Genomic DNA, 12,000 nt, shown 5'->3' on the forward strand with positions numbered 1-12,000 from the left:
GTGTGTTTTATCACAGGAGAATCAGGAGATACAAATCAGTAGAACAAAATCAGAAGAAGAAAATCGTTACTTTAAAATTTGGCAATGTTTCAAAATAAGTTATAATAATGTCTGAAGTGTTTTCATTAAGAAAATGACTTTACAATTTTAGTCAAGCTGTCTTTCTATGAGTCAGACTACTTTTAATACAACTTTGGGCTAACTATACACTGTACCAGCATTGGAACCTGAAGTCTCCACAGGGCAGATTCAGGCCTGCCTGAGGGGCCAGACGCAGGACTACACACAGGATTTAGGTCACTCCCAGAATAGAAGTGACTCTAGTGTAGTCTGAATCATTGGTTCCATCCACTGCTTCAAAGCAAACGGTGAGCCAGCCAAGGCTAGAGCAGACTGTCTATGCTCATACAGAGAAGCTCCACACTCTGAACAGTGGGGCTCACAAGTCTAAGAAAAACCAGAGAAGCTGAAGGAGCTGTGAGTACACTCTCCAGAGCCCCAGATGTTCAGAGAAGTATCTGTCACTCACTGAGGTCATGAAATGTATCCGGAGAACAAAACCATCTGAAGGGAAAAGCTGTCCTGTTGAATCTGAGCCAGCACCATAATGAATTTCCCTGATACACGTTGAATGTTGCATTAGCAACGATAAATGTAAATAGGAAATCTCTCATCCTCATGAGTAATATTTACACCTTTTGCCCGGAAACATTACGGCTAATCAAGTTAATCATCTACCTTTCTTTGGAAAACAATGTGTTTTGAAAGACACATAGTAGAGAATACAAAGTTTTCACTACTGAGCTGGAAAAATTGTAAAGAGCAAAAACCCCTTCACCTGTTTTAAACTCTGTAAGTACTTTAAATTTTTGCATCATTAAATGTTTTCATTCCATTTTATTTAAAATCAATATAGACAGTAGATCATACACATAGAGACACACAAATATATAGACCAGTATTCTGTTCTCTGGGAATTCACGTGGAAGGTTTTCTATGAAAAAAGCTAAAACTTTTCATAGGAAAGCCCAAGTCTTTCCCTGTGCTTATTCTGCATTTGCTTTGAAACCTCAGATCTGCGTTTCTTAAGGACAGATGAAAGGAACAGCCGGGCATAGACCACAGGCTGACTTATGTCAGCTGTTCAGAGGGGCGGGAGAGAGGGAGAGGTGGGGGAGGAGAGAACAGCATGCACAATGCACACAGACACCAGCGTCCAGAGAGAGAGAGAGACAGACAGACAGGCAGACAGACGGAGACAGACAGAGGCTGAGAGAAACCCATGCCAGGCTCACCTCCACAATTTCTGTGCTGGAGTACCTCGTCAGGGTCTGCTCCACAGGGTGGATTACTGAGATCTGCACTACTGTATTCAGTTTTCGATCACAGACAGGAGCCACGAGATCCTTGCACGCTGGCAACAGCAGAAAAAGAAAGAAAACAAAACAAAACAAAACACCTCACTCGATCTCTTAGGGCAAACTTCTGTCCAGAGCTGAAATCAACTTTGTCTACTGGCCGAAGGAAATCTCCTGGTTCTCAGCTGGCTTTACAGAGGAAGTCTCTTGGAAGTACCTTACAGAAATAGGAAGTCACGTGCTGCCAAGCTGAATTGAGAGTTCATTTCCACTGACCACATTTGCAGCACATGCAAATCTCGAGTGCTCTGAGATCGCAGATCCAGTGTGGGAATATGTCCACACACAGCTCAGGGACTGCGGGGCTTTGACTAGTTAGTAACCCCTACGTTTCCATTCACACTCTTGCATCAAGTAAGTTGACTGGGGCCACAGCCAGGAAACTAAGATGTGTCTTGTTTGACACTGGCTGGGTTAAGTTGAATGTCTGAATGCCCTCTCCAAGTTCCTCCCCTACCTGTGTATAGAACAGGCCTCCTCCAGTCCTCCACCCCGCGGAAACAGGAAGAGAGATTACCCTACCACAGCGGAGTTCAAGCAGAAGAGGAAGCAGGGGGGTTAAAGAGCCCTCTGTCTGGAATTCAGGACCATCCTGGGAGAGAGCAACTCCGATAAGGATTGAGTAATTGCTGCCCAGGGGCCATACATTCTAAGAACTTTTCTTTACAGGCTGGGTCCTGTTACAGCTCCAGCCATCACGCCGTACTCACTGGACTATTTTTCTCCTCTCACATAGCATTCCCTAGTTTTAGAAAAGGAAAAAAATAGGGGGAGAAGCTATTCCTTTTCTCAGTAAGTCTGGCATTACTCTCCTCTGTATCCTCCCTCTGATTTTGAAATAGTGAATTTTCTTGGATTTTTAAATTTTCTACCTCTTAAAATCAACTACTAAATGTGATAAAAAGAGAGGGGACCAACTGCTGGCCTGCCACAGGCTGCAGCTACTGCTGGGTAAACGAAAAGCAGCCCTGTGAGTGGTTGATGGTGATAATGTTCAGGGTTCCACACTGTCCCCACCCCACTCAATGACCAGGAAGCCATGCAGAGGAGGAGGCTGTGTTTACACTCTGTAATGGCACCTCCTGCAATTTGCAGGGCCACTGGGACAATGGTAATACAGCTTAAAATTGAAACTTGAAAGCGAAGCAATTTATAGATGCAATTATCACCTTCCAATGGCTAGCAGATCCCCTTATTTATAGAAACAGAATGAGACAGGAAAGGCAGGTGCTTTGAAAGGGAACCAGCCTGGGTTAGGTCCAGTTCTGGTAACTAAGCAATGCTGGGGGCGCCAATTTCACTTCTTTACTTCTTGCCAAACTTTGGGGTCTTTTTATTCCTGTCTGGTATTTTGTTGTTAAATTTTCCTTGCTGAAACCACATGCCTTAAGCAAAACAGACAAGCTAAGAGAAGCATGGGTGGAACAAAACAGCCACAGCTTATCTGTTCACTATTTTCGGGGCATTCAGCTTATTACCTAATCTTCAGAATATATCAAAAATCCTTGTCTCTATTTCTCTTTTGTGTACCAACACAATCTCTTGCAAAATGGATCTGCTTTTGGAAGTCTCACTGTCACGATGATTTATTGCTTAATCCAATAAATCTACACTTTAAAAAAAACCCACCTACACATAGTTTCAATAATATCAATACATCACTGGAAAACTTTTTTCACTGGAAGATTCCGTGCACACTGCCCTTTGGTGGTTACTTTGATCACTTTATTTACTTGCCTTATGAGTGTGGTTCATTTTATCACTCCTCTTGGCTTTCTGCTCACTGTGAACATCTACTGAAGCTGACAACTATCTTGTCTTTGGGGATTAAAGCTAGGGGTTGTGAGTTTGAAAACCACGCATCACACCCACTCTCTGGTGCAGCCTCACCCCTGTCTTATGAGCTCTTGACACCTTTGATCAAAATAAGTCACATCACTTCTGAGTTCTTATCGGGCTTGGCTGTGGCTGCGGTTCTTCCCAGAAGCGAGCAGCTATTCTGTGGTTCAGCAGAGAGCCTCTAGGCTGCACTTCCCATAAGAACAGACAGCATATAAAAGCAAGATTCTGTGCAGCTCTTCAGATGCCCAGGAGTGCACCAGCAAGAATACTGACAGCATCGCCATTTGTATTCAGCAGCTGTAGATGTTCAGAACCCAGCACAGAGAACAATAGCAACAAGTTACACTAGAGCCTGTGCTCTAGTCTCTCTTCTTCCTAAATAACAGCCCTCAGCATTGACTGCTTCTTAATACCAAGGCAGTGAGAGGGAGAGATCGTGAGACCAAACAGAATTCCTGAAATGTAGCTCCGGATTTCCTGTTGTCTAGTTCTGTGGCACAGAGTAAATAAATCACAACCTCAACGGCTCATCTGTCAGGGTGGAAAGAATGTGAGCCTCTTATGATGAACTTTTACATGCAAGACTCATGTTTACTAACAATGTTATATTAATATTTAACAGTTTTTTGATGCTATTGCTATGTAAAATAAATTTTACTGATAGAGTTCTACTCAGATGATCCCTTAAAAACTGTTACCAGATCTGCATCTCTTTATAAGTACATGTCATACTGTGAAATAGATAAACATGGATCTAATTCTCCTACAACGGCCCCTGGAGGACTGTGAAGGCTGAGTCAGTGGATAATGCATGGAGATGCTACTCATTTGAGCATTATGAGATCTAACCTGCAAGGGATTATTCAGTAGGCAATAAAGAACGGAGGTGGTTTGAATGAGAATGGTCCCCACAGGCTCACATAGTTGAATACTTGGGACTTAGTTGGTGGAACTGCTTCAGAAGGGTTAAGAGGTGTGGCCTTGTTGGAGGAGTGTCACTGGCGGGGAGCTCTGAGGTTTCAAAAGATTTGTGTGATTCCCAAGGTTCTCTCTCTGCCTCTTGTTTTGGGGTCAAGATGAGAGTTCTCAATTGTTCCTATGCTCCACCACCATGGAATCTAACTCTCTGAAGCCACCAGCCAAATTAAACTCTTTCTTCTATCAAGTGCCCAGGTCATAGTTTATTATCATAGCAATAGAAAAGTGACTAAGACAAGAAGTCTAAAAATATGCTTACAGAATCTGGAACTGTTCTATCCATCTTCCAAAGCATTCTTACCATGGTCTGTTACCACATGAAACTCTGCTCCAAGAGTCCCCTAAATAAATAGCCTTCCTCAGTTATAACACTAGAAGACGGAAATGTTTGGGGGTTTTTCCTTTCTGTTTTATTGTAAGACTCTTCTACAAGCACTTAACGGTTGCTGCAGAAGAGAGAGACCATTTTCTAGGGGTGTCACCACTGGTAAGGTGGCTGTGATAATGAATTCACAACACGCCCCCATGGTTGGGCATAGGCGTGCATGCCCGGTGGGACCTAGTCACTTCTGCCTAGTCATTTTCCCGGTCAAAAATCTTGCATGACCCAGGACTGTGGCTTTACACGCTTGTGTAAAGCGCGCAATGCAAATATGTGATCTATAGGCATGCATAGAATAGCCACATGGGCCTGTGTGCGCAGGCGCAGCCCAGCCTTTATAAGCCAGCACCATGATTCCCCGACCCCTTTCACTCACATGTCTTTCTGCAGGCCTGTGCACATCTGTCCCTCTCCCTTATCTTATTAAAACCCTTGTTAGTGGATTCTGTCGTGTTTCGTGACATTTCCTCGCAGGGTAAGAATGCCACAAAAAACCCAACAGGCTGCGTTCTTATAAATGACCCCTTGCTTACCAGGAACCCTAATTAGACACATTAGGCCATCAAAATAAATGAATAAATAGCAAATAAATGGCATGAAAGAGGAGGGCAGTGGTTGGGAAGAGGAAAGGACTCAGTGGGAGTAGGAGGGAGTCAAAAGAGAGTAACAGGCAGCAAATGCCTTATATATATATATATATAATATATATATATATATATATATATACACACATTATATATATATATACGAAAATATGTAACAAAACTCATAATTAGGCATAATTAACTTATGCCAGTAAAATGAGAAAATGGCTAAAAATTACATGGTGGATTAAAAAATAATCCTAACTATTTGAGTTAAATGGTATTAACAAGTGATGCCCTCATCAGTGGCTCTTTAACTTTTGCTTCTGCCTTTTTACTGATTTTCTTCAGACCGAGCTGTTGAAAAGCATTTCCCAAGATCAAGAGTTTGAAGGACCTGTGATGAAAAGTTGGGGTAAAACTGTGCTCATGCCCATTGATTGATTGTTTTATACTAAAAAGCAGAAAGGAGGGAAAAGGAGTCAGAAATTATAATTTTGTGGTTTTCATAGAAATATATCAACTAATTATAAATGATTCTTTTCCTGGTGACTTTGACATAGTATCCAGCAATAGGAGCGTTCGCTTTCTTCTTCCAATGATGTTGAACAAGGTGGCTATAAAACAAACCCCAACTTGGGTTTGCATAAGGGCCAGGCAGCTCTCCTCTCATAGAAAGAAATCCTCAGTAGAAGTGTAATGATAAGAATAAATGGAGCTGTTGTGTCTTGGGAGGAGGCTGTGCACAAAAGCAATCAGGAAAAACCATGAAATGGCAGCCAATGTGTTTTGTTCAAACTCTGAAATCCCAGCCACTGTGTGAATGGACAAGCCATAGCCTCCACCCTCTGCTAACCTCTGCCTGAGGGCTAGAAGTTGCCAATGTCTGTTCTAGATGCTTGTAGCATGGCATGGATGTCTAGATAAAAAAAGAACATCTTCTGCTCTGGTGATTATCCCATTATTTGAGGATTCTGAGGTCAAAGAGCAGGCATCTTCAGGGTTGTTCTGAAGTCAAAGACTCCATCATCCACAAAAATACTGTCAGTATTAAATAAAATATCAGCCTATGTTTCATGCAATTATCTAAATCATACCATATCTATTGGGCTCAAAGAACCTTTCCATCACTCTAGGTAACTTTAGCTGAAAGCTGAAAACTGTCTCACCTCAGAGAATAACACAACAGTCCAATTCAAGGAGGTCTGAGCCTTAGACTGGATGTGTTAAAGTAAGCGTGCAGGGGTACGGGAATAAGGGATGACAGGTATAAGCTTTGGGGTAGCCTGTGCTCATAGACATCCCAACCAATGATCTCCTTCCCTCCGAGAACCATTTCCCCTGTGAAACTCAGCCAGTTTTTCTTGCCTTAGCATCCAGTGTTAGTAACAACTGGCAAAGTTTGCCTTCTTTCCCCTACATCTGAGCAGATGAGGAGTGGAGATGTGGTGGTAGAGGGGGAGGAGGTTATCATGTACCCCAGGATGGTCTTGAACTCTCTGTGTTGCTGGGGATGACCTTGAACTTCAAAGCCTACAGCCTCTACTTGGTTGTAATGGGATTAGGACACAGGTCCATCCACAGTTTATATGGTACTGGAGAGGGACCCCAGAGCTTCACATGTGCTGGGACAGAGCTCTTCCAAATAAGCTACATCCCTAGTCTAAAGATGGTTTGTTTTTCGTTTTGTTTTTGTTTGTTTATTTTTGACTGAAGATAAAACTGTGTTTCCTAGCTGGATCACACCTGAAGAACTATGGCTTTTTACAAATGACTCATTCTGTTGACCCACTGGGAACAACAACAACAAGACTGTAAATCTTGCATGAGAACTGCATAAGGTAATTCTGATAGTTACTGTTGGTTATCAACTCCACTAGAAAGACTTAGGAGACAAGCCTCTGGGAATGGCTGTGAGGGGTTATGTGTATTAGCTTAACTGGGATAGGAAGAGTCACCCTGAATGTGAGTGCAATGTTCCTTGGAACTGGGTCAGAGTTCAGAAAGATTCAACAGGAGAAAGTGATCAGATCGCCAGGATTCATCTTTTTAATTCCCAGTTGTAGATGCAGCATGCCCTGGAGCCTCCTGCTATGGCCACCATGTCCCCCTGCCATGACAGACAGTAACCAGGACTGTGAAGCCCAAATAAGCCTTTTCTTACTTAAACTGCTATTGTTAAAATTCTTTGTCATAATATTAAGACAAATAATAAGATAGCATGTGTGTATGAGTGTTTGTGTGAGAGTCTGCATGTGTCTGTGTATGTGTGTGAGTATATTGTGTGTGTATATGAATGTGTGTGTGTGTATGTGTGTGTGTATACAAAAGGCTGACTTTGTGATGATCCTCCTGCCTCAGTCTCCCAAGTGCTGGTATTAAAACCGTGCATCACCACACTGGATAAATCTTGCAATAAAAGCAAAACAATGAACTCCAGGGTGGCCTGGCGGAAGTGCACCTTTGACTCTGATGTAAGTCTAAGGAACTCTGTTCCCTGACTGTTCTCAGGGAATCCTGATGACAGACACCCAGGCCTGGGAAGATCAAGAGAGGTCACACTACAGAAGACAGGAAGTACTCTAGGTCCAGTGTGTGGCCTTACACACACACGGGGCCTTAGAGAAACAAACACAGACTTCCAGCTTCTCCCAGATGACACTGCTCTTATCTAAGCACCTCTGAGATTAGAATCTGCCTCTTTCCTGAGAAACAAGGAAGACTTTCGCAGCCTGAGGACAGCGTCTTATCTGTGGCTCATATTCTTAATGTTTGGTTGCATTTCTCCAAAATGCAACCTATATATTATTTCTTCTTGTACTCTAGAAAATTAGATTCTACCAATGAATTGATAAGGCAATTTAGCTTGTGTTTTTAGTCCAATAAATCATCGTACTCCATTATAGGGCTTCACAGTTACCAGTCTACACCAGTGATTATGTTTAGATTAAGTTAATTTACATCACGCATGGAAAGATATATGGAACACTTAAGAGCCTAATAGGCCCTCTCCCTAATTGCTTCTCCAGTGTCTTAGGCTTTCTCATTTTCAGTTGCCTCTGCCTGGCTGTTTTTCTGTGTTTTTCCTCCTTTTTTCAGGAAATTCAAGAAACAATTTTCTGAAGCCTGGGGTGACAGCTTCTATAGCACCGATCTCCGGAGGAGATTTACTAGACGATGCTGCCCAGTTCCCTGGCTCTATACTCCAGAACACAACTGGGTGGAGGAAAGTGGCATTGTGTACTGTGTTCCTGCCTGGTACCCACACCCACAAAAGGAGAGTTCCATCAGCAGCTGAGCATCCTTTTTTTTTTTTTTTTTTTTTTTTTTTTTTTTTGGTTTTTCGAGACAGGGTTTCTCTGTGTAGCTTTGTGCCTTTCCTGGAACTCACTCGGTAGCCCAGGCTGGCCTCGAACTCACAAAGATCCACCTGGCTCTGCCTCCCAAGTGCTGGGATTAAAGGCGTGTGCCACCACCGCCTGGCCATTATAAGATGAGCTTAGAGCTGCTTCCTGGAAGAACAAGACTCTAATGGTACTGAGCTGGTCTATGGCCACTGACCTATCCCTCCTCCACATCCATTCTCTGCTCTCTGAAATTTTAGCAGTCTTTAATTTATTAACTATTTTTTATTTTTATATTTTTATTCTTTATCTCTTTGCTCCTTCTAGTTTATTTTTATTGAAAATGTCTGCTTTCTGTAACTTTTCTCATAGGTTTTATTGCTTTCTGTTTTCTTCTCTATTATGTTTTCTTCTTTAATATCTCAAATTACCCTCTAACACATGTTCCTCTCATCATCCTGAAAGACAAGCTCACAGGAACTGCTGCTTGTGTGTTCTTAAGATCTGGGACGCTCAGGGTCAAGGACAAATGACACTTTCTCCTCTCAGTTTACGAACCATTTCTAAGACCTCTGTAGAAATTTAAAAAAAAAAAATGTTAATTTCTCCTTAAGTGTTGTGTGGGAGATTTTAATTAACATACACTTTCCTAAAGAGACTATAAACCATGTATAACTGCCAACACAACCAAGAGTTGTTGGAGAAATAAGAATAAATGTATGACAGTAGGTGTGTGGGGCAGTGAAAGTCTTGGAAACTCTTCCTCGTTTTTGTAGATTGCTCTTTTCCCTTTCTAGTCACCAGGTTAAAATAAAATGTCAAAAGAAAATTGATTTCCAAAATTCAAAGTCACTGTATTTCTCTCATGAAAGACACCATTGACATTCATGTAACTTGGAATGACAAAAGATGAAGAAAGGACCAGGTGAAAGAAAACCAATCCCGGAGGCTGTCCTCGTGCCCCAGGCCCTCGGGCACACTGGAAGAGCGCCGCGAGTGTGTGCTTCTAAATCACCACCACACAGATTTTACAACTCTTCTCCTATAAGACGATACGTGAAGCTTCTCGAGTTTCTGGGACTGGTGGGACACTCATTGCTGGAACATGGACTGTTTGGGCAGCTCTGTGATCAGACCCTTTGCTTCTGCTAATGAGTGTCCAGAGTGGCAATGTGCTGCCTGCTCCAGCCTCACAGGCCCAGCAGGCCGAAACGTGCCCCTTTTAGACAGTCAGCCAGTGGATATCTGTAGACTGTGACGGAAAGCTCAGGAATGAGGACTCTCTGTTCACTTTACCAGTAAGTCAGTGCTCAGAGTCCTAGTTGATTTTCTGTACAGCTTGCTCTTCGGCCTGCTCAGTAAAGGGTCAGCTTTGCATCCGGCATTTCAAGACTATGCTCTTCAGAGGAGAACTCAGCTAACACTTGGGAAAAGCATGAAGCTAATGCTGTGTGGAAGAAGCAGATGACAGAGGAATCCAGGTGATGATTTACAAGTAGGAATTTCAAAATCCTGCCTTCAGAAAGACTGTTTCACAGTTGCTGCTGCACTGAAATTTGCACCCCACTGCTCCTAAATTCCATTACAGCCAATTCACTTATAAGTAAAACTGATTTCTTTCTTCTAAAAGGCTAGGATCAGGTTAGGAAATATGCCTTGCAATAAAAGGTCTTACTTGGTCATGTACAGAACAATATAAAAAGAAGTCACCGTAATTTATATGTGTCTGTGTGTGTGTTAAGTGGAAACCTGTTTTTATAAGAGGAGAAAAAGGTGGGCAAGAAGCTGGAACTCACATCTTAACCTAGGAAACATTTCAGATGCTAAAATACACTCCATATCCAGGACCGAGTAAAAAACTTCATTGAGTAGTCTGGGGAAAGAAAGTGGAAATGTAACCTCATCTGGAACAATGGTGCTCTCTGAAAACACTGTTGGATTATCTGTGCTGGGGAGCAAGAAATCATGCCAGCTGTAAAGCAGACAGCTCATTTGCATATAAAAAGAACAAATTTTGTTCAAATCACTCTTGTCAGCACCAGAAGACGTCCATTCTTGAACTCATCCCCTGCTCCCTCGGCTTCTCTGGTGTCGATCCTTAGAAAATTCTATTTTGTCTTGTTTTCATGAATATTAGTGAGGTGGCTCAGATTCCATCTTCTAGCAATTGAATCATAAACAAGTCTGTGCTTGTGTCTCTTTGGATTTTGATATCTCACACCGACATGCCACAAACCGTCAGCTGGCCTGGCATCGCCTGGCATTGCACACAGGCATGGCTCTGTCTGTGTGTGCTCCCATTCCACATTCCACTTTGGAGAGACAGCGAGCGTGTGCTGCGTGCCGCTGTTCTTTTTAGCAGGAACATATGTGCTGCCTCAGAAGGCAGGAAAATGTTATTCCAAGGAGGAACGCAGGTTCCGCTGAATACTAAGAGGAATAGCGACATCCCGTTAAGGAAATCTGTAGTACTAGAACTAAAATAGAATCAAAGTCTTCAAGCACAAGGACCTGCTGACCTCAATCCCCAGAACATACATAAATAGATGGGTGTGGTTCTGCCCGTGCTTGTAATCTTACTGCTGGGAAGGTAGAGAGAGGCAGATCCCTGGGGCTTGCTGGCCAGGGAACCTAGCCATCTTGGTGAGCTTCATGACAGTGAGACCTCGTCTCTGAAACTAAGGTGGAAGGCACCTGAGGCATAATACTCAAAGTTGACCCCTGAGTCACACTCCCACAAACACATACATACGGGGGCAGGGGAGGAAGGGAGAGAGAGGAAGGGAGGCATGGGAGGGAGGGAGGGAGGGAGGGAGGGAGAGAGATTACTGAGACTCTTACTTTCTGGTCTCCAAGGGTGACATTTTCCCAGAACAGTTGCCATTGACACAGGGCAGATAGGATTCCTAACAGGCATAAGGCTGGTGAGTGGATTCAGCAAGGCCCACAGTTACTGGGTCTACCTTGCTCTAAAAGGTGAGGCCAGTGTAGTTGGTGGATAGAGGAGGTGCCAGCAAAGGTCTTAGGACACCGCAAGCTTGGTTGTTAAACAGGATGGCTAAGGGCAGGGTGGACAAAGTTGCTGAATTCTATCTGAATCTACACCCTAGTTGTTTAGGAGTCTGGAGAGCAAGGGCCTGGGATGATGCCTTGAGGGTATGACAGCTTCAGAGAGACTCTGAGGTCCACTTGTCTGGGCAGGAAGAAAGAAAGGGAACAGCCACTTCCTGGCTGATTAGTCCTCCAGCACACTGAGTCATGTGGATGTTTCCAACAGATCCCAAAGAAGGCCGTTTCCGGGTGAGTTTTCTCAATGTAAGCTGCTTTAGAAGGGTTGCAAAAAGAGATTGTGCCCATGACTTGCTTTTTAGAGAGTGGTGCTTAAATTAAAGTAATTTTTTCCTGTGAATATATTGGGTTCAATACTTATGCGTGAAATCAATAGTTTTAAT

The 12,000-nt window shown here is 43.1% G+C and overlaps 1 protein-coding gene across 10 annotated transcripts in view; it reads right to left on the bottom strand.

Annotated features, from left to right (window-relative positions):
* The window catches only part of Inpp4b (inositol polyphosphate-4-phosphatase type II B), a 789,997-nt gene that overhangs the window by 393,178 nt on the left and 384,819 nt on the right, over window positions 1-12,000 (bottom strand). For 9 of the 10 annotated variants that reach the window (XM_052726853.1, XM_052726856.1, XM_052726854.1 and 6 more), the window contains one exon: window positions 1,296-1,414. In XM_052726853.1, coding sequence (XP_052582813.1) covers window positions 1,296-1,414 — 119 coding nt within the window. Of the gene's footprint in view, window positions 1-1,295; window positions 1,415-12,000 lie in introns of those variants that run through there. The other variant, XM_052726857.1, reaches the window with a different exon arrangement.

The sequence above is a fragment of the Peromyscus californicus genome, unplaced genomic scaffold, assembly GCF_007827085.1.
Source record: "Peromyscus californicus insignis strain IS unplaced genomic scaffold, ASM782708v3 Scaffold_8__1_contigs__length_139910024, whole genome shotgun sequence".
NCBI classification, from domain to species: domain Eukaryota; kingdom Metazoa; phylum Chordata; class Mammalia; order Rodentia; family Cricetidae; genus Peromyscus; species Peromyscus californicus.